The following is a 22,403-nucleotide window of genomic DNA, read 5'->3' on the forward strand; positions in this document are numbered from 1 at the left end:
ATTACAATATGACATACCTTCAGCCACTGATCTGCCTGTTCCTTGCTCTGTACAGCAAGGACTAGAGCATCTTGACCTTGATGTGCAATTTTTAGTTCATGCTTCTTCTTTTTACTGTCTTTGGGGATATATGTAATACTACAGTCACATAGTAACAGTTCCATCTGAGGCTGTTGCTCCTTGGAACTTTTATAGCACTAAAGGCAAAAATAAGGAGGTGAGAATCAAACCTGTGAGCAAGCATCAACTTCATATTAAATAATTCCATTCACATCATTTTTCCATTATTCACAAACTAATAATGGCAAAAAATTCATTTGGTAATAATATTATAGTTACAATAAATGACAAAAATTGACATTTAAAAAACAGCATTAATCTCAACTGAAATATGAACCATATCACTGGACAATGTTCATCCAGTTCCAATCTCCTTTTAAGGAAATGCTGTGGGAAAGTGGTTTCAATAGACCCTCATCAAATGGATTATCTAGAGCAGTGATGGCGAATCTATAGCACGGGTGCCACAGGTGGCATGCGCAGCCATATCTGCTGGCACGCGTGCTGTTGCCCTAGCTCAGCTTCATAGTGTATGTGGGTGCCGGCCAGCTGATTTTTGACTCACACAGAGGCTCTGGAAGGGCATTTATGGCTTCCAGAGAGTCTCTGGTGGGATGGGGGAGGGCGTTTTTATTCTCCCCCAGTTCCAGGGAAGCCTTTGGAGCCTGGGCAGGGTGAAAAACGAGACTACTGGCCCCACCAAAAGTTGGGAAACATCTGTTTCCGGATTCCCAAGGGCCTCCGGGGGGTTGGGGTAGCTCTTTTTGCCCTGCTCAGGCATTGAATTATGGATGTGGGCACTCGGGCATGCGCAATAGCGCATACACACTATCTTTCGGCACCCAAGGAAAAAAATGTCCACAATCACTGACTTAGAGACATCTTTCTGCCAGAATTTAGATCTGGGCATGGAATGGAAAGGGGATCGCTCATTCTTTTAGATGATCTCTGGCAGGAGCAGGATGTAGACAGTGCATCCATCATATCTCTACTTGACAGAACACTTCGATATCATTGACCATAGTATTCTTCTGGATCTGTTCTGTAAAGTGAGAGTGGGCAGCACTGAACTGTGGTGGTTCTTTTCTTTTCTATGAGGTTGATAACAATCAATATTGATTAGGGGTAAGACCAGACTCTTACTATGTGGGGTTCCACTTGGTTTGGTGCTCTCTCTCCACTTGTTTAACATCTACATGAAACCACTGGATGAGATCATCTGTCCCCATGGGGTGAGATAACCTCAATATTCTGATGATACTTCATTATATCGCTCTGCTCCTGGCAAAGTAAATTGATGCCCTGTCTCTGTGTCTAGAGACTGTTGGGGTTTGGATGGATAACAGGCTTCAACTAAACTGTGGCAAGACTGTTTGGCTTTTGCTTTAGGGTTTTTCAGTTTTGGGACTTCACCATATTCACTGTATTAGATAGAGTTGCAATGCCCCAAAAATCCCCCATGCACATTTAGTGGGACTTCTGGGCTCATGATTCCCACTCAAAGTGCAAAGTAGGAAAGCTTTTGCACAATTTCATGTTGTGTGCCATAAGATTCTATTCACAGTTATTCGTGATCTGGTCACCTCCTGAATGGACTACTGTAATGCACTCTTTGAAGCAAAATGTGGTAGTGCAAGGAGTTATTATATGTGCTCCTAGAATGGCACATGTTACACCTGTGCTCAGTGCATCCATTACTAGTTTGCTTCCTGGTTCAATTCAAGGTGTTTGTTTGTTTGTTTCTTTGTTTGTTTATTATGCCGCCCTTCTCCTTAGACTCAGGGCGACTTACAACATGTTAGCAATAGCACTGTTTAACAGAGCCAGCATATAGCCCCCACAATCCGGGTCCTCATTTTACCCACCTTGGAAGGATGGAAGGCTGAGTCAACCTTGAGTCGGTGATGAGATTTGAACCGCTGACCTACAGATCTACAGTCAGCTTCAGTGGCCTGCAGTATAGCACTCTATCTGCTGTGCCACCCCGGCTCATTTGAGCTTTAAATCTCCATATGGCGTGGGATGAGATTATTTTTGGAATCTGCTTCTCCCTAGTTACATCTCCTCATCCCATCAGGTCCAGCAGAAGAGCAATGTTATGGGTTCCAGCTGATAAAGCAGTTTTATCTAATGGGATTCAGCAGATGAGCCTTTTCTGCCATAGCACTCACCCTCCGAAACATAATTTCACCCCATAAATTGTTTTTAATTTCTTGTTTTATTGCACACTGCCCATAGACAAGTGTGAGTTGGGTGGCTATGTAAATTTAATATAAAAATAAAAATTATTTCTGACATTTTGCAGGATTATGCTTCTCCAATACATTTTTAATGAACATGTCAACAGTATCAAGGGTCTCAAGATCAATTTTTGGTAACCAATTGTCAAGAGCAGCCAGCTTTTCACAATAATTATATTATTCTTCCAATGTAGCACTGTTCATTATTATAGAATGGCTATTTAAATTATTCTAAATTGGAGCTGGATTTGGGCAAAAGGGCAAAATCAAGACTTGTATGTCTGAATGTCAAGATGCCTTATTTTTCAGTCTAATTAGTCTGTACATCTTTTTCAACCTGCATTAATCTCCAGCAAACTTTTACCATTAATTATAATTCAGTCAGAATTCAAATATTGTTTGCACTCTTGGCTGCCCATGCTATCCCAGTAAGTAACAATTAAAAAACAAGAATATATTGCAGAAGGTAGGTACTAGCTACCTCCTTTTTTATTCAGAAGAATTATCTAAGCAAGGGCTGTCAAACTCAAGGCCCTGGAAACAGATCTGGCCCATGGGGTGCTTAGATCTGGCCGCGGGACCACCCTGGAAACAGCAAAGGACTGGCCCATGGTGCCTCTGCCAGTTAAAACAGAACTCAGGAGGACCATGCCCATGCAAACTACATTTTTGCTAGCAGAGGGTTGCAGGAGGCTGTTGCAGCCAAAAGGGCAGCTTGGAAGCCCATTTTCGCTGGCAGATTTCTTGGGCCATCACAGGTGCCTCCGAAGTGATGTTGAGCTGGCCATGCCCACCCTGGCCACACCCATCCCATCCCTGAGGTCAAACACAACCCTGATGTGGCCCTCAATGAAATCAAATTTGACACCCCTGATCTAAGCTATGAAAAGACAAATTAAATCATACTTAAGCAAATGCATTTGAGTCATACGGATGATTTTCCAGCATAATATCAATAGCATTTAGACTTATATACTGCTTCAAAGTACTTTATAGCCCTCTCTAAGCGATTTACAGAGTCAGCATACCGCTCCCAACAATCTGGATCCTCATTTTACCAACCTTGGAAGGATGGAAGGCTGAGTCAACCTTGAACCTGGTGAGATTCGAACTGCCAAATTGCAAACAGCAAAAATAGTCTGCAGTGCTGCATTTTAACCACTGCACCAATATGGCTCTCTGGACTAATTCTAGACTTCAACTGCACTGCAACAGGCATTTCAATAAAATCAGTGAAGCTTAGTTACCAACAGTTTGTTTTCTTTGATCACACACAATAATTTGGTCCACTGTCCAAATCGTTTTTTTCGTAAAAGGAAGGCACATATTTTAGCATCCTTAACAAGGTCCATCGATGCTTCCTCAGAAGGCCATTGATGTCTCATTTTTTTCCCTTTTCCATCTTCATCTTCTTCATCATAAGATTCATATGAACTACTCATTGCATCAGAATCGTAATCTTAACAAGGCAAAAAAACTTCTATTAAAATAAAATCTGCATATAACAAAAAAGTCACATCTGGAATTAAGCAGTTGGTGATGTATAACCTCATTATTTAATAAAATGCAGTTTTGTCTTAAAAGTTAACAGCAGAGAATTATATACTCCATAGGTTTAATTCTATGGATATGTATATTAAAATATTTTTGCAAGCAAAATAGCTTGCAAACTTTGAAGTCATAAATAATACCAAAGCTAAAAAAGTGTAAATAGTAAAGAAATTATGACTGATCTTTCCTTATGATTATATATTCCTATTCTTATAATATGAATGATAAAATATTTAACTGGCAACATTTTATTTATACATAAAAAAATAACTACCCTATTTTACCCAGTTGGGCTTTTGAGTACATGGCAATAAGGCCAAGTGCTTATTTCAGAGTTCAAAAAGATGTAAGACACAGTCTTATTTTCGGGGAAACACTATATAAAACTAGAAGTTGGCAATTGAAAAGTTAATTAAAGGTGGTCCTTGACTTATGACTGATACCTTAGAGCAGTGTTTCCCAACCGGTGTGCCGCGGCGAGACATGGTCAGGTGTGCTGCGAAGAAAGCAGCTCAGCTTCTGGTCTTGAAACTTTTTGCGAAGAGCAAAAAGTTGTGAGAACGGAAGCTGAGCTTCCTTCTTAGCACCTTCCAAGTTTTCCGGCAACTGCAGCGCCCCGCCCGGCTGGAGCTTCCCTGGCGGCTGCAGCAGGTGAGCTTTGATGCCTGGTGGGAGGGTAGCGGCAGCAGAAGGGCGGCATGCAGCGGCAGCCGCAGCGGGCAGTAGCCGTGGGGCAGCGGCAGAGTGGTCAGCTGTGAGGCGGAGCTCCAGAACAGAGGGACAGACGGCGGCGGCTGGACATGCTAGAATTGCGTGGCTGGCACTTGCCTGCCGTCAGTGCCTCCGTTCCGAAGCTCCGCCTCACAGCTGACAACCTTGCCGCCGCCCCACGGCTACTACCCACTGCGGCTGCTGAGAGAGGGAGAGAGGGGGGAGAGAAAGAGATAGCAAGAGAGGGAGAGGGAGAAAGAGAGAGGGAAAGAGGGGGGAGAAAAAGAGATAGCAAGAGAGGGAGAGGGGGGGAGAGAAAGAGAGAGAAAGAGATAGCAAGAGAGGGAGGCAGAGAAAGAGAGAGGGAGAGAGGGGGGAAGAGAAAGAGAGAGAAAGAGATAGCAAGAGAGGGAGAGAGAGAAAGAGAGAGGGAGAGAGGGGGAAGAGAAAGAGAGAGAAAGAGATAGCAAGAGAGGGAGAGAGAGAAAGAGAGAGGAAGAGGGGGAGAGAGAAAGAGATAGCAAGAGATAGGAAGAGAGGGAGAGAGGGAGGAGAGAAAGAGATAGCAAGAGAGGGAGCGAGAGAAAGAGAGAGGGAGAAGGGGAGAGAGAAAGAGAGAGAAAGAGATAGCAAGAGAGGGAGACAGAGAAAGAGAGAGGGAGAGAGGGGGGAAGAGAAAGAGAGAGAAAGAGATAGCAAGAGAGGGAGAGAGAGAAAGAGAGAGGGAGAGGGGGGAAGAGAAAGAGAGAGAAAGAGATAGCAAGAGAGGGAGAGAGAGAAAGAGAGAGGAAGAGGGGGAGAGAGAAAGAGATAGCAAGAGATAGCAAGAGAGGGAGAGAGGGGGGAGAGAAAGAGATAGTAAGAGAGGGAAAGAGAGAAAGAGAGGGGGGAGAGAAAGAGAGAGAAAGAGATAGCAGGAGAGGGAGAGAGAGAAAGAGAGAGGGAGAAAGAGGGGGAAGGAGAGTGAGGGAAAGACATAGGGGGAGGGAAGGAGGGAGAGAGAAGGAGGGCAAAAAAGAGAGGAAGGAAGGGAGAAACAAAGAGATGGAGAGAGAGGGGGAAAGAAAGAGGAAGGAAGGGAGAGAGAGAGAGAAACAGGGAGAGAGAGAGAAATAGAGCGAAAGGGAGGAAGAGAGAGATTTTTTTGGTCCAAACTTTTTTTAGCCCCCCCGCGCTCAATGTTCCCCAGGATTTTCTAAATGTGAATAATGTGCCGCGGCTCAAAAAAGGTTGGGAAACACTGCCTTAGAGACCATTCAGTTATAGCAGACCCCAAAATAGTAATTATGACCGAGGATCAAAGGTCCAATGACCAGTACAACTAATGACTGTAATTCTGTGTTCAGTTACGGTCATTAAGTCAAGCACTACTTGTAACTAACTCTCAGGAGGGGTGATTGTGGGAACATGCTTTCTCCTGAAAATTACAAAAAACATTTAAGCAATGTTCTATATATCACTAAAGTAATAAGATCTTCTCTTTCAGAAATGAAAAGTAAACTTTATGAATGCAAAGGAAATTGAAAGAAATAATATTTATTTATTTATTTATTTATTTGGCTTTGCATGCCAAACAAACAAACAAACAAACAAACAAACACATACATACATACATAAATACATACTTTTAAACATTTTAAACATGTTTCGTGAGATGCTATTAAATCTTCACCCATGAAGAAAGATGAAGGGTTTTGGAAGCCCTAAACTGTGTGTGGGTGTTTTTGTTGTGTCTAGAGAACTGGTCCAGTTATTCCCCACAAGTTAACTCTGCCATTGAGATGGGCAGTTCTCCAGAGAAAAGGACCCAATGTTTCAAGTGCCTGGCATGAGGATGCTTTTAGAGCCAGTAGGGTGTAGCAATAGCTTACTGGACCAGGAATGGGGAAGATCCAGGTTTTTCTTTGCCTACAGCCATAAAAACTCACTGGTGACTTTGGGTCAATCACTCTTACTCAGCCCAACCTCCCTTTAAAACTAGTATGAGGATAAAATAAAGGGAAACCCAGTAAACAACCTTCAGCTTCTGAATGAAAAATGGAATATATATCTAAACAATGAAGCTACGGTTTGTAATCTCCTATTTATACAGTGGTACCTCAAGATACGAACCCCTCGTCTTACGAACAACTCAAGATACAAACCTGGGGTTGAGAAAAAATTTGCCTCTTCTTACAAACTTTTTTCGTGTTACGAACGCCAAACCCGAACTTCCGGGTTCGGCGTTCGGAGGCTGCTGGGAAGCCCTGCCGCCTGGCTGTGACCTTTTAAAACAGCCGGGGGGCTTCCCAGCAGCCTCCGAACGCCGAACCCGGAAGTTCAGGTTTGGCGTTCGTAACATGAAAAAAGTTCGTAAGAAGAGGCAAATTTTTTCTGAACCGTTCGGAGGTTGCTGGGAAGTCACGCGGCTGTTTTAAAAGGTGACAGCCGGGCTGGGGGACTTCCCAGCAGCCTCCGAACGCCAAACGCGGAAGTTCAGGTTTGGTGTTCGGCTTCGGGAAGCTGCTGGGAAGCCGCGCGGCTGTTTTAAAAGGTCATAGCCGGGCTGGGGGGCTTCCCAGCAACCTCCCGAACCCCAAACTTTTGCTGAACTTCCGGGTTCGGGGTTCGGGGTGTTGCTGGGAAGCCCCCCAGCCTGGCTGTCACCTTTTAAAACAGCCGCGCGGCTTCCCAGCAGCCTCCGAACGCCGAACACGGAAGTTCGGGTTTGGCGTTCGGCTTCAGGAGACAGCTGGGAAGCCGCACGGCTGTTTTAAAAGGTCACAGCCTGGCTGGGAGGCTTCCTAGCAACCTCCAGAACCCTGAACTTTTGCCGAACTTCCGGGTTCGGGGTGTTGCTGGGAAGCCCCCCAGCCAGGCTGTGACCTTTTAAAACAGCCGTGCGGCTTCCCAGCTGTCTCCCGAAGTCGAACGCGGAAGTTCGGGTTTGGCGTTCGGCTTCGGGAGACATCTGGGAAGCCGCGCGGCTGTTTTAAAAGGTCACAGCCGGGCTGGGGGGCTTCCTAGCAACCTCCTGAACCCTGAACTTTTGCCGAACCTCCGGGTTCGGGGTGTTGCTGGGAAGCCCCGCCGCCTGGCTGTCACCTTTTAAAACAGCCTGGGGGCTTCTCGGCGGCCTCCCGAACGCCGAACCCGGAAGTTCGGGTTTGGCGTTCGGGAGGTCGCTGAGAAGCCCCCAGGCTATTTTAAAAGGTGACAGCTGGGCGGCAGCGGTTTTTTTTGTGGGGGTTTTTTTGGGTTGCACGGATTAATTGACTTTACATTGTTTCCTATGGGAAACAATGTTTCGTCTTACGAACCTTTCGTCTTACAAACCTCCCCCTGGAACCAATTAGGTTCGTAAGACGAGGTATGACTGTATTTTTGTAATTAATTGTATAGTAAATTGAAGAAGTTCAACACTAAGACCTGTTCAGGAATTGTGTCTCTATTATTTCAGTGTTTTACTTCAATGACTTCTGCTTCAAATTCATACATCTTTGACTTTCATTGTTACCTATCGATAATGTAGACCAGCATTATCTGATCTGTTTTGACAATATTAGGAACATATTCCAGAAAAGATGAATATTATTTAGTAACAGTAAATGCAAACTAAGTACACAAGAAATATGTAACAAAATCAATAGCATTATTTATGGTAAATTCTGCATTATCTTAATATTATTTAGAAACACTGTCACATGTTCATTAGGATCTGGTTCAGCAAGGGATAAGGAATACCATTTTAATAAAGTATGCTACAGTATAGTCTGAGATACAGTAATCTCTTATTTTTCGTGGGGGATGCGTTCCAAGACCACCCGTGAAAAACGAATTTCCGTGAAGTAGAGAAAAAATATTTTTAAAATGTATTTAACGAATATTTGGACTTTAAACCCTCCCTGTATTATTAACAACGCACCACTGGTGACCGCTGAGAGAGACCAGCTTCTCTCAGCTACCGCATGGGCTAAAGGAGGCCGCCGCTGCAGTTCCCCCCCCCCCCCCGCCCCGGCGTTCCTCCGTCACTGCCCGGTGTTCTTTTCCCATTGAAAAAACTCTTTGAAAAAAAACATGAAATAGCGAAGATGAATCGTGAAGTAGCGAGGAATTACTGTACTTGTGAATAGTCCTACAACCCTTGAAAGCAGTCATGGGCCGCTAGTTGCCGGCACTCACAGTGCAGTCCATGCGCACCCACATGAGATTAGGATTATGCGCATGCGCAGCAACCAAGATCTTGTATGAGTGTCCTCAAGCAAGCGTGATTTGCCCAAATGTTTGTCTATTTCTTTGCTTCCATGCATGCGGAAGCAAGAAATGGTGAAAATTGGTGCGTACCTGGGTGTATCGCTGCCCACCACTGCAACGGTATATTTTACTTACTGGATGTAATGTACTCAGGAGCTTTCCCTGGGCTGAGCGGCACAGCCTCTTCATAGTAACCTTCAGGAAGAGAAGAGGAAGGCAATGGAGGAGGACCATTATCTGGTGGCTAAATGGGAGAAAAAAATTTGACAAATTCACCAATCAAAGAAAAACATTAATATAAAAAATGATTGTTTGATCTTTTATTCAAATCTCATTGATTTGTTGTAAAACCTTGAATCTTTACTGTAATTTTAGGCAACTTAATAGATATTAATTATCTGATGAAATCTTTCACAAAATAAACAAAATAGTAAATATTTAGATGAGATCTTAAATAAATTTTGAATGTGTGTATAAGACATCAATTTGTGATGGAATAATATTTGCTTGTAATTAAATAATTACTTGAAAAATGTGTAATGGGCTTTATACAATAATTTATAAAGAATCGATTCAGATAAACATGTAGCTTGATTTAAAAACTGAGGTAATGAGAGATCTCTTAAGACAGACTTACAAGCCATTGTTGCGGGATTTCTGGCAAAGGCATCTGAGGTGGTGCAGGTAAATTGATGGCAATCTCTTGTCTCTGTACATTTTCCTTCACCTCAAAGTCTAATGGAAAGGGGGAAATGCATTTACAACAAAAAATATTAAACGGAACTTTTCACAATATCTGCCAATACAAACATATGTACATATAAAAAAAGAAATGAAAAAAACCCCAGAATATCTCATCAAATGAAAAACAAAAAAATGGAAAGGACTAGTCCCCAATACCCAAAACAATTAATCTATATTAGAAGGCAGTCTTTCCCAGTCTAATATCTGCCATATTGTTGAGTACAGTTCCTTAAATTCCCATCTAGTACAAGGTCCAGTACATTTGCTTAGGTGTTTGTTAGTCATCCAGAACTCTAAGGGGGTGTATAGAACTCCCCCCTACATTTTTCCCCACAAGAATCTTATGAGATAGGTTGGCCTGAGACAGTGATGGCAAACCTTTTTTCTCTCAGGTGCCGAAAGAGTGTGGACGTGTGCTATCACGCATGCGCAAGTGCTCACATCCATAATTCAATGCCTGGGGAGGGTGAAAACAGCTTCTGTCACCCCCCAGAAGCCCTCTGGAGGCCGGAAACGGCCTGTTTCCCAACTTCTGATGGACCCAATAGGCTCATGTTTTGCCCTCCCTAGGCTCCAAAGGCTTCCCTGGAGCCAGGGGAGGGTAAAAACGTCCTCACCCATCCCCTCTGGAGTCTCTCTGGAAGCCAAAATGCCCTTCCAGAGCCTCTGTCTGAGCAAAAAATCAACTGGCCAGCACACACATGCACATTGGAACTGAGCTATGGAACAGCTCATGTGCCAGCAGTTCTGGCTCCGCGTGCCACCTGTGGTACCTGTGCCAGAGGTTCACCATCACTGGCCTGAGAGAAAGGCGCTGGGTTTCTTTCTGCTCCTAGTTCAATACTTTAAACATAAAATAACGAAATAGTAATGAAAACATCCCTCTATTTTTTCAGACAGAGCTTCCTCATAGGGAGACAGGAAAAACAACCCCAAAAACCTCTAAGGTGATGTGCATAAATACAGAAATCAGTGTACCTAATGGCAGAGGTGAGGATTTCGGTTGTTTTCTTTCTATCCCTATGAGAACGACACTGACCTTTTGTTGCCTGTATCCTTAGAAGAATGTTATTTAAAACTGCTTTCTTTTCCCTGACTGTAGATGTCAAGTATTCATGATCCAGAAGTTGAAGAAACAGCTGCAGTTCAACTATTAATTCTTCCATGGCTAAAAGATAAAAATAAAGCATCTAAATTGAACCTAAAAGAAAAATATATATAACCTATGAGCTCTATAAACAAATATTACTATGCTAATGTATAAAAATTAACATTAACAGCTGCTTAATCATACACAACACACACACACACATTCATCATAATATTGTTTTTTGAAGTACACAATATTATACAAGGTGCCAAAAAAGAATATTCTTAGTGAGTGAAAGAAGATAAATGCAGGAGAAATATGTGCTCGTGAATCTCAGAAGCATTATTTATTTATGTTTATGTTTGGCAATCATTTTCGAGGAGCTGAAGATGTAGACCTATGCTCTACAGATTATTTACATGTTGTATTTTATAAATTGAAATAAAACATAGAAATATTGAAGATTGACAGCAGAAAAAAGACCTCATGGTCCATCTAGTTTGCCCTTATATTATTTCCTATATTTTATTGTAGAATGGATATATGTTTATCCCAGGCATGTTTAAATTCTGTTACTGTGGATTTACCAACCATGTCTGCTGGAAGCTTGTTCCAAGGATCTTGTTCCAAGCTTGTTCCAAGCCGCCCCGAGTCTTCGGAGAGGGGCGGCATACAAATCTAATAAATTATTATTATTATTATTATTATTATTATTATTATTATTATTACTACTACTCTTTCAGTAAAATAATATTTTCTCACGTCGCTTCTGATCTTTTCCCCAACTAACCTCAGAATGTGCCCCCTTGTTCTTATGTTCACTTTCCTATTAAAAACATTTCTCTCCTGAACCTTATTTAACCCTTTAACATATTTAAATGTTTCGATCAGGTCCCCCCTTTCCCTTCTGCCCTACAGACTATACAGATTGAGTTATTTAAAAGGGTAATTATATATTATTTAATTAAAGGGTATTAATTCTGATAACCCTCAGTCAGGCTCAGTTGCTTTAACCAAATTAAAAGTATGAATGGAGGACTGCTGGCAAGTTTACAAATGATGAAGCATTCATTAAAGACTCATGAGTTCCTGGGGGCAGCTTTTCATATTTCTGGCATCTTACTTCTGAATACAAATTTCATATCCAGATACAAGTTTGTCATGAGAGCTCGAATCTGCTGAACCTTTAAATAAAGTAATAAAAATCATTCATTGACATAAGCTTCATAAGCAAAATTGAGAATGCTTTACTTATCTTGCCAATAAACACATTAATAACTTGTAAATTAAAAAGATTTCTTTCACAATTAAGTAGCTAGAGCCACCATCTGTTTAAGACAAAAATCATGTAAATTTAATAATCTCACAGCATGCTGTATATTGCCAACATGGAAACTATTTTTTCCCAACAGAATGCTTCATAAATAAAGACATCAACTATCAAGTATTTCAAATACCAGTTTGAAATGTTTAGTACTAATTTGTTGTATTTTTAATCTATCACATACTTAACTTCATTATTAAATAACACATTTAAGTGTTTTTACATCTAATGACAGATAAAATATATCAGAATATACACAGCAAAAAAATTTCCATATAATTCTTCTAGCCCTAAAGATAAGAAAAATAAGTTTCCATATTATTATTAAGATTTGATCAAGATATGCATGGAAACAGTCAAAGTAGAATTTATCACATCCCAAACATATTAATAGCACTAGCATATCACAGGTCCAAGGAATCTGTTTCACATAAGGGTGTTTTTAAAAAACTTCTCCCTCTACAAATTCACTTATCAGGCAATATGCAGAGAGACAAATATCTTGATTTGTTACAGAAAAATCAACTATTTCTGTTCACGAGTGTGTGTGTGTGTGTGTGTGTGTGTGTGTGTATGAGAAATTCATAAAGCTGCTCTTTGGTTATACATGATTTTTAATTGAAAATGTTTATTTACCAAATTATTCAATACTCTATAAAATAAAAATGATTCAGAATTCTGAAAAGTGCATTCATTTACAACATATAAAAGAAATTAGATGCTAAGAGGTTCTTTGGCACATTACTTCAAATATGAAAGCCACACCTAAATGAACCAAGTTGACCTACTGTTTGTATGCCAAATGCAACCGGGTGTAGTTTATATATGAACAACTTGAACAGAGCATTACATCAGTCAATATAATCAAGACCAAATATCCCTTTCTTTTTCATAACTAAAATGTTTGCATAATTCTATGTATCACTAAATACAGTGATACCTCGTCTTACAAACTTAATTGGTTCCGGGATGAGGTTCTTAAGGTGAAAAGTTTGTAAGACGAAACAATGTTTCTCATAGGAATCAATGGAAAAGCGATTAATGCGTGCAAGCCCAAAATTCATCCCTTTTGCCAGCCGAAGCGCCTGTTTTTGCACTGCTGGAGATTCCCCTGAGGCCATGGGAAACTCCACCTCCGGATTTCTGTGTTTTTGCGATGCTGCAGGAGAATCCCAGCATCACAAAATGAGCACTTCACTGGCAACGGAAATCCGGAGGTGGGGTTTCCCAGCGAAGGGAGCATCAGTGAAATGGCAGCATCACAAAAACACCAAAGTCCTCGAAACCCCACCTCCGGACCTCTGTGTTTTTGCTATGCTGTGATTTCACCGAGGCTCCCCTCGCTGGGAAACCCCACTGCTCTGCTGGGATTCCCCTGCTGAGATTTCCCTGCAGCATCACAAAAACACGAGAGTCCGGAGGTGGGGAGCCTCAGGGGAATCCCAGCAGCGCAAAAACAGGTGCTTCGCTGGCAACGACAGTCCAGAGGCGGGGCATCCCAGTGGCGGTGGCTTGGGTTTGTAAGGTGTAAATAGTTTGTAAGAAGAGGCAAAAAAAATCTTAAACTCCGGGTTTGTATCTCGAAAAGTTTGTATGACAAGGCGTTTGTAAGATGAGGTATCAATGTATCTACTTTTGTTACCAAGCTAGCTCCTTTAGTTCTTATAAGGTAAAGATTCCTCTGAGTCAAGGTTGAATCATGGTGATACATTCATGAACTTTTCTTAGCAAGATCACATAACCTGTTTGCTAATGTCTTTTTATGTCTTTTTTTTAAATTTCCCATGCTAATCTACAACCTTGGGTTTACCTTCTAACCAGATGAGATCAGTGTGGCCATTACCCAGATGGGAATTTCACTGAGTTTGAAAGCAGTTTCATTTAAAGCCTAGTTATAGCCTTCAAAAACTGTATCTACAGGTGACAGCATCAGGGTTCAGAAGTTAATCAGAATCAAGCCTGGATAGGTCTTGAAAAAGAGATTTTAATTAATTTATGTGACTAGATTTGGCCTATCCATGTAGTCTTCTTCATAAAAATTCAAGAATTATTTATCATATAGTATGAATTGATGTCTTTGCTGCATCTGACATTTTCCTATATCACCGCTGCCCAAGAATAGATTTCTACTTGCTTTAAACTAGGCAGTGGATGATCTTCACAACTTATGTGATCCTTCTGGAAAACATACATATTTTTTGCATTCATGTGTATTCCTTCAAGTTTGGACGCCCGAACAGGTAGTGACCCGCTGGTGATATCACTATGATGACACCAAACCAGATCAGAAGCCAAGTTCCGGCACTGTGCATGCGGTCGCCATATTTTTTTCTGCTTAGTTTTTTTTCTGGATCTTTCGTTACTGTGCATGCTTGTGCCAAGAGGCACGTGGGAGGGAGGGAGCAAACTGGCAGTGTGGGAAGTTGGAACCCACCCCCGATTTGGGCTGGAAAATATCCCCACACCATCTCTTTATCCACTGCTTTCCCCGTTTGCTTCCCTGATTCCTGCACTACAAAAAAACCCATTGAAAAATCAGAACGACTGGCCCTTTTTGCAGGAGGCTCTCCTAACAGGAAAAGCAGGGAGGGCACTGGTGAGGAGAAATACACCGAATCAGTATGAGGAAACCTCCCATTTTTGTAGTAGCGCTGCTGAATTTCAAGAGAAAACCCAACAGTTCCTCCCCGTGTGACCGCCTTCTGCCGCACGAATCCCAGCGACCGGTTAGGTCCCACAGAGTTGGCCTTCTCTGGGTCCTGTCAACGAAACAATGTCGTCTGGTGGGACCCAGGGGAAGAGCCTTCTTTGTGGTGGCCCTGACCCTCTGGAATCAACTCCCCTTGGAGATTAGGACTGCCCCCACACTCCTTGCCTTTTGCAAACTCCTTAAAACCCACCTCTGCCGTCAGGCATGGAGGAATTGATTCCCCCGGACCGTTTCCGTTTTACGCAAAGTTTGTCTGAGATATATGATTGTTTTTATATTAAGGGTTTTAAATTGTTTTTATCGTTAGATTTGTACCGTGTTTGTGTTGTGAGCCACTCTGACTCTCCGGAGAGGAGCAGCATACAAATCTAATAAATAAATAAAATAAATAAATAAATGTGAGCTATTTGTATTTGTGCAAAGCAAAACTTTACTGGAAGGGCAAAAAAGCAACAGAAGAAATCAGGGAAGCAACTGGAGAAAGCAGGAAGACAACACCAGTGGATAAAGGGATGGGGTATGTGGGGGTTTTTCCAGTCCAAATGATTGAAGGCAACATTTATTCTCAGCAGAGCCAGGGTGGGCAGGCAGTCAGCAGCACAAAGTTTATTTATTTTGCTATCCTGCCTGGGGAATTCTGGGAGTTGAAGTTTACAAGTCTTAAAATTGCCATGGTTGGAGACACCTATTCTAGAAGTTTCTCTGCTGTATTTTGTGCTGAGAGTAGCTCCCTAAAAACGTGTGTGTCTGTGTGGGTACTAGGTTGTATCCTTCTTTGGTCCCAAGATGGCCTGCTATCTTCCCTGTGAAGGCAAGGGGACAATGGGTGGGAAGGGTTTGTGAGACAATTTGTTCACCAAAGGACTAAGCCCTAGAGCAGTGATGGCAAACCTTTTTTCCCTTGGGTGCCAAAAGAGTGTGCATGCATGCCATCGCCCATAATTCAGTGCCTGGGGAAGGAGAAAACAGCTTCCTCCACCATCCTGGAGGCCCTCTATAGGCTAGAAACGGCCTGTTTCCCAACTTCTGGTGGACCCAGTAGGTTTGTGTTTCGCCCTCCCCAACTCTAAAGGTTTCCCTGGAGCCGGGATAGGGTAAAAAACCCCTCCCCCAAGAGGATCCCTGGAAGCCAAAAACACCCTCCCAGAGCTTCTGTGTGAGCCAAAAGTCAGCTGGCTTGTGCACACATGCACGGTGAAGCTAAGCTAGAGCAGATATGGCTCTGCGTGCCACTGGTGGCATCCATGCCATAAGTTCGCCATCACTGCCCTAGAGTAACCAGAAGCTATGGAGGCCATGGCAAGGCAAAAAGGACTCAGAATGTAAACAAGAAAGAAAGAAAAGTGCTACTGCAGCTGCTGTCCGGGGTCATTTCTTCTCCACCCCCACTGTTTACACCAACCCCAGTGTCAATTTTGCCAGCCCACAGGCTAATTTTGCCTGTGTGGTTATTAGTCAAGAGTTTATAAAAATGTAAATTTTTCCCTTTGGTTTGCTACCGTTCTTCTGAGTCCTACTGCTGGGATTGGTGGGGAAGAGGGGAGGAGGAACTGCAGTTCTTGCTTGATGCCTTTGGGCGTGGCGGCTCATGAGTGCTTGCGGGGCCGGTGCGATTTTGCTTCTGCACCTGTGGAGGTAGTAAAACCACGCATGGAGCTGCAGGTGTGCCCATGTTTCAGCATGCGCAGAAGCAAAAAAACCTCGGCAAAACACGGGCGCACCTGCGGCTCCATGCGCGATTTTGCTACCTCCACAGGTGCAGAAGCAAAATCGCCCTGGCCCCGCAAGCAATCACGAGCCACGGTGGTGAGCGCAATTTAGCATTCCGGCTAGTAACCCACCGCTGATCAAAAGTCACATTTTTCAGTGCCACTGTACCTTTGGACAGTCATTAAATAAACTGCCGTAAGTCAAGGATTACCTGTAGAAGAATTCATAGTAGAAAATGACTGCCATTCCCTACTATCTCATCAAACTAAACCAGAAAGGGCTTTTTAAAATGTTCCAAAGCATGAATAAAGTTCAAAAATATAGACCAGTGATGTCAAATCTTTTCGGGTCCAAGTGCCCAAACTGCAACACAAACCCCACTTATTTATCACCAAGTGCCAACCTGTTATTCCTAATCACCTGGTGAGCGTAGCTGGGGTGGTGGTCATGTGACTGAATGGGCGTGGCCAACTCTACATCAGACAGTGGTAGCTGTATGGGGCAGGCAGGGTTGTGGAGAGAATCCTGGGGTCTCTGGTGGGTGGGGCAGAAGGGGTGGGTAGGAGGAAAGTAAAATCCAAAAATTATTTGCTAAATATGTGCCCTGTAAATGATATTTTCCATTTAAAATTTAGACTAAAAGGCAGATTCAGCACAAATGTGTTTGCCTTTTCTGGAACCCCTAGAAGGGCGTGTCTCTCTGATCCTGTGCTTACTTTGGAGTCCCTTGGGGAGCTGAAAGAAATCCTATTGTTTAAACAACTGTAACCACAGCTAAGTGTGAGGTCAGAGAAATAGCCCGTCTTTTTCAGACTCAAACGAAAGACAGAGGCTTCTGCCAGAATACGCATCCTTGCCAAGTGCAAGCAAAATTGAATATTCCTGCCAATTTATTTGGGATTTTATCTGTATTGTCCATAAATGTGAATGACCTAATAACAACTACCCCCTCTTTTAAAATGTCAATTACAGAACCCAGCTGGAAATGTATCTTCTTCAGATTCACAGTTCCTTTTCTGATTTAACTTAGAAACATAGAAGATTGACGGCAGAAAAAGACCTCATGGTCCATCTAGTCTGCCCTTATACTATTGCCTGTATTTTATCTTAGGATGGATATATGTTTATCCCAGGCATGTTTAAAATCAGTTACTATGGATTTACCAACCATGTCTGCTGGAAGTTTGTTCCAAGCATCTACTAGTGTTTCAGTAAAATATTTGTTTCACGTTGATTCTGATTTTTCCCCCAACTAACCTCAGATTGTGCCCCCTTGTTCTTGTATTCATTTTCCTATTAAAAACACTTCTCTCCTGAACCTTATTTAACCCTTTAACATATTTAAATGTTTCGATCATGTCCCCCCTTTCCCTTCTGTCCTCCAGACTATACAGATTGAGTTCATTAAGTCTTTCCTGATACGTTTTTTGCTTAAGACCTTCCACCATTTTTGTACCCGCCTTTGTACCCGTTCAATTTTATCAATATCTTTTTGTAGGTGAGGTCTCCAGAACTGAACACAGTATTCCAAATGTGGTCTCACCAGTGCTCTATGCAGCGGGATCACAATCTCCCTCTTCCTGCTTGTTATACCTCTAACTATGCAGCCAAGCATTCTACTTCTTTCCCTACTGTCTGACCGCACTGTCCACCCATTTTCAGAAATCACTACTCCTAAATCCTTTTCTTCTAAAGTTTTTGCTAACACAGAACTGCCAATACAATACTCAGATTGAGGATTCCTTCTCCCCAAGTGCATTATTTTACATTTGGAAACATTAAAATGCAGTTTCCTGTGCTTTGACCACTTATCTAGTAAAGCTAAATCATTTGCCATATTACAGACACCTCCAGGAATATCAACCCTATTGCACACTTTTAGAGTCATCAGCAAATAGGCAAACCTTCCCTACCAAACCTTCCCCTATGTCACTCACAAACATATTAAAAAGAATAGGACTCAGAACAGACCCTTGTGGCACACCGCTTGTAACCTGTCTCTGCTCAGAATACTCGCCACTAACAACAACCCTCTGATATCTACGCTCCAGCCAGCTGCAAATCCACTGAACTATCCAGGGATTAAGTCCAATCTTCACTAATTTATCTATCAATTCTTTATGTGGAACCATATGAAAGGCTTTGCTAAAGTCCAGATAAGCAATATCCACGGCATCACCTTCATCCAACACCTTTGTGACCTAATCAAAGAAATCAATGAGATTAGTCATTTTCCCTCAGTAAAGCCATACTGGTTTGGGTCCAATATGTTATTAGTTTGTAAGTGCTGATTTATCTTCTTTTTGAGTAGAGTTTCCATCATTTTAACTATAACTGATGTCAAGCAAACTGGCCTGTAGTTACCAGCTTCTTCTCTACTGCCCTTCTTGTGGATAGGCACAACACTGACCATTGACACTACAGAGTTTGGGTCAAAAAAGGAAAAATTCAAACTAAGACTTTCCATTTGAAAAAAATTGTTTTGTTCAAAAGAAGAGGAAAAGAAAATAATCGGTATACCAGCTGTTCAATGAAGAAGATTGGCACACTAGTAATTAACTGCAAAGGAACGATGAATCTACTCACATGTGATTCACTCATTTCTAACAAAAAGTATGTAAACTGTGAATATCAGCAAGCTATGGAGATCAAGATAAAGAAACAGAGATGTGATCGCATGACTATAATTGGAGCGCTTGACTTGCAATTATAAGATTGCAGCTAATTGTAGTTATGTGATCACTCTTTCCAATATTCCATGCCAGCTCCCCACAAGCAATGTCAATGTGGAAGCAGCAGAAAGTCAAAATCACAAAATCTTCATTTAACAATCCAAACCGTCATTAACAATGGTAATCAGGGCTGCTGGGATTATTGTTGCTTTTTAAAATGGCCATTTAATGGGGTATTATGAGTGTATCAGTTAGCAAGACTAATTCCAATTCCCACTGTAACTCAAGGAGTACCTACATGTATTCAAGCTGCTACAGCAAGAATACTCTTCAACTGCAAATGAATGAAACATCATAGCAACTTATAACATAAAGTTGAATCATCTTGACTATTGATAAATTTGCTTGACTAAAAAGAATTTAATCTGAGCAGTTTGGTTAAAAGTAGAAAAAAAATAAGGAATATTTAAGAGGATAAAAATCAGTTCTTGGGAGGTAGAAACTCTTGCCCATGTATTCCTTAAATAATATCCCAATTTACATTTCTCTTATTCGTTCACAATTGTTTCCAGGTCTGAGGGTGATGTAGGTATATTTTGCATTATTTATTTTTAAGGGATGTTAACTCTTCCCGCACATTCTGAGTTTCAAAATACTGTACCTTTATTAAGCCATATCTGCAAATGTTGACTTAGCTTGCTATTCGACTGTTGCATGATTATTTTTTGGATAACAGATTTTCTATAGCAATTTATTTTCCTTTTATTTGTAATGGAGGTTAAAGTCTATACAGGTTAGTTAGTTAGTTAGTTAGTTAGTTAGTTAGTTAGTTAGTTAGCTAGTTAGTTAGTTAGTTATTGGATTTGTAATCCTTAACTTATGACTCCAACTGGGAACCGAATTTCCACTGCTAAGCAAGATGGTTGTTAAATGAGTTGCACCCAATTTTATGACTTTTTTGCAGTGAATCACTGCAGCCAGCTGGGACATCACAAATGGTGATCACCTGATCCAGGGACACTGCAATCGTTTTAAATAGATGCAGGTTCCAAAGTGCTCAAACTTTGATCTGCTGACAGTGGGAATGCCGTGAAAGTTGTAAGTTTGAGGACCAGTCATAAGTCACTTTTTTTCAGTGCTGTTGTAACTTCAAGGATTACTAAACAAATGGTTGAAAGTTGAGGACTACCTGTAATAAAGAAAGTTCAGCTTTAAAGATACAGTATCATATGTGAAAGCTGGAATCCATCATTGATTTTTTAGCACAAATAATGTAAATTAAATGAATGTAATGGTTTCTATTTATTATGCTTCTCTCTTCATTTGAAGTTTTATTCACTTAATATTTTTATATAATTGTTTTTACTAGCAATGTTATCTTGAACTACTCCATTTATTATTGCCTTTTGAAATGGAAATTCATTTCTTCCCTTTAGGTTGAAATTATTCCCTTTAGTTGGGAACCAATTCAAATCGAATGGAATTTGAGGAATAGGAAATCCTACTAAAATTTTATTCTATTACAGTAATCTCATATATTGCAGGTGCGCACTAAAACATGCATACCTTTTGTTTCTATTTTCTAGCTTTTTAGACGATGGATGTCCAATGTTTCCTATATATCTGCCTACCTTGATCCTGTTGATTCCTGCACCTGATGAAGTAGTGTTCATATCATATTTATTCCCCTAGTGTTGCTACTTGGTCCTTCAACTAATTTTTACAAAATGCCAATATCACATTAAAGCCGAAGATTAAAATACATTTTCCCAGAAAAGATTAACGTTTAATCTCAATTAATTTTACCATACTACGTTATGAAGGCTACGATTTTTTTATTAGCGCAAAAACTACAACAACAGTATATTGGCATTCTTTAGCACAATCCAGCAATTCTTTGAAAGTACACTAATTAAAATAATTGTACAGGTTTTCAACCAGTTTTTAAAAGAAGTTAACAGTATTTCTTTTTCTAGGATGCTGAATTCTTACTTATTTCAAACACACACAGGACTGTTTAACTTGCATCTCTATCTTTGACCAAAGTTGCATAAATACGTCTACCAATGTAATGAACAGCCAGATTTTGCTTTCTCTAGTCAACATTTGCCATAAACAGATCAAAGGAGACCTATACTTTGCGGCTCTTAATTATGAATCTGACCATGCTGCATTGCTGCACAAGGCACCGATTTACCTAAAGTATCCTAGACCAGTGTTTCCCAACCTTGGCAACTTGAAGATATTTGGACTTCAACTCCCAGAATTCCCCAGCCAGCGAATACTGGCTGGGGAATTCTGGGAGTTGAAGTCCAAATATCTTCAAGTTGCCAAGGTTGGGAAACACTGGTCTAGACACTCAACACAAAGCCGGAACGTAGGTACCATCCTACTGAAGTCTGGAGCCCGCAGCTTGCGAACCGTTTCTCCCTCCAACCTCTCCCGCTTCAAAGCACCCTTTTCCCGGCCTTTCGGAAGTTCCGCTCCAAGAACTATTTCGTATTTCCTCGGTCGACCAGCCTTCCAAATCCCCCGCCGGGCCAAGCCAACCTCCCAGGGCAAGAGGCGGGAGGCTTTCTGAGGCCTGGAGAAATTTAGCAAAGAGCCTTCCGCGCCCAGCCTGCAACGGTTTACATGATGCAATCTCCCTCGCAGGCCGAAAGGCAAGATTTTGGGCAAACCCCCGTCTTGCTTTCGGCCCACGTATCCCAAAGACTCAGCCGCCCAAAGCGGGCAGCCTTCGATCTCGTCGGGCATGCAGAAGTAAGGCGCCCAGCCGCGGCCGCCTTTTGTCTCCGGGCTGGAAGGCTCCCGGGCAACAGCTCCCTCCTTCTTCTTTCCTCGCTCGGCCACGACTTGAGGGATCAGACGCGCTGAGGTCGGAACGCGCCAGCCCTTACCTGGTTGCCTATCTCGAGCCGCTGCCGTAGCCCGGGATGAGGCAAAAATGGAACCGAGGCAGCGCCGGGGCTCCCCGCTTCGGCAGTCTCAGCCAGGGTCGGGGAACGGGACCCACCCCGAGTGAAAGCTGCATGAGCCAATGGCCAAGCTAAATTGAGGGAGGGGCGGAGCGAGAGAACAAAGAAGGGAGGGGGCCGCCCTGAGGAAAAAGTGGTGGTGGGTCTTCGATGCGGCCCTCCTCCATCCACACGGGGACTGGATACGCCCTCCAAGTGCTAGACAGCCCGCCGCGCCGTGCCCCTTCCTCAAGGCGAAGGGGGCTCCTAAACCCCCCCCCCCTCCAAACGGGCCCAGGAAGCCAGGAGCGAGACGCAAGCATGGCTCCGAAACTCAGAAAGTCCTGGCATCCCCAGTGCTTTTCGCTTAGTTTGAAGCTGCTGCGGTTGCCTTGACTTGC

At 42.2% G+C, this 22,403-nt stretch overlaps 1 protein-coding gene across 5 annotated transcripts in view; it reads right to left on the bottom strand.

Moving 5' to 3' along the window:
- AFAP1 (actin filament associated protein 1) overlaps nucleotides 1-22,069 on the bottom strand; it is a 58,941-nt gene extending 36,872 nt beyond the window's left edge. For all 5 annotated transcript variants that reach the window (XM_070746983.1, XM_070746981.1, XM_070746982.1 and 2 more), the window contains exons 1-6: nucleotides 21,946-22,069; nucleotides 10,579-10,707; nucleotides 9,433-9,530; nucleotides 8,931-9,039; nucleotides 3,548-3,759; nucleotides 18-197 (exon numbers count right to left, since the gene is read on the bottom strand). In XM_070746983.1, coding sequence (XP_070603084.1) covers nucleotides 18-197; nucleotides 3,548-3,759; nucleotides 8,931-9,039; nucleotides 9,433-9,530; nucleotides 10,579-10,705 — 726 coding nt within the window. In that variant the 5' untranslated portion in view covers nucleotides 10,706-10,707; nucleotides 21,946-22,069. The remainder of the gene's footprint in view (nucleotides 1-17; nucleotides 198-3,547; nucleotides 3,760-8,930; nucleotides 9,040-9,432; nucleotides 9,531-10,578; nucleotides 10,708-21,945) is intronic.
- Nucleotides 22,070-22,403: the final 334 nt, after the last annotated feature.

This window comes from Erythrolamprus reginae, chromosome 3, assembly GCF_031021105.1.
Source record: "Erythrolamprus reginae isolate rEryReg1 chromosome 3, rEryReg1.hap1, whole genome shotgun sequence".
In the NCBI taxonomy this organism is placed as follows: domain Eukaryota; kingdom Metazoa; phylum Chordata; class Lepidosauria; order Squamata; family Dipsadidae; genus Erythrolamprus; species Erythrolamprus reginae.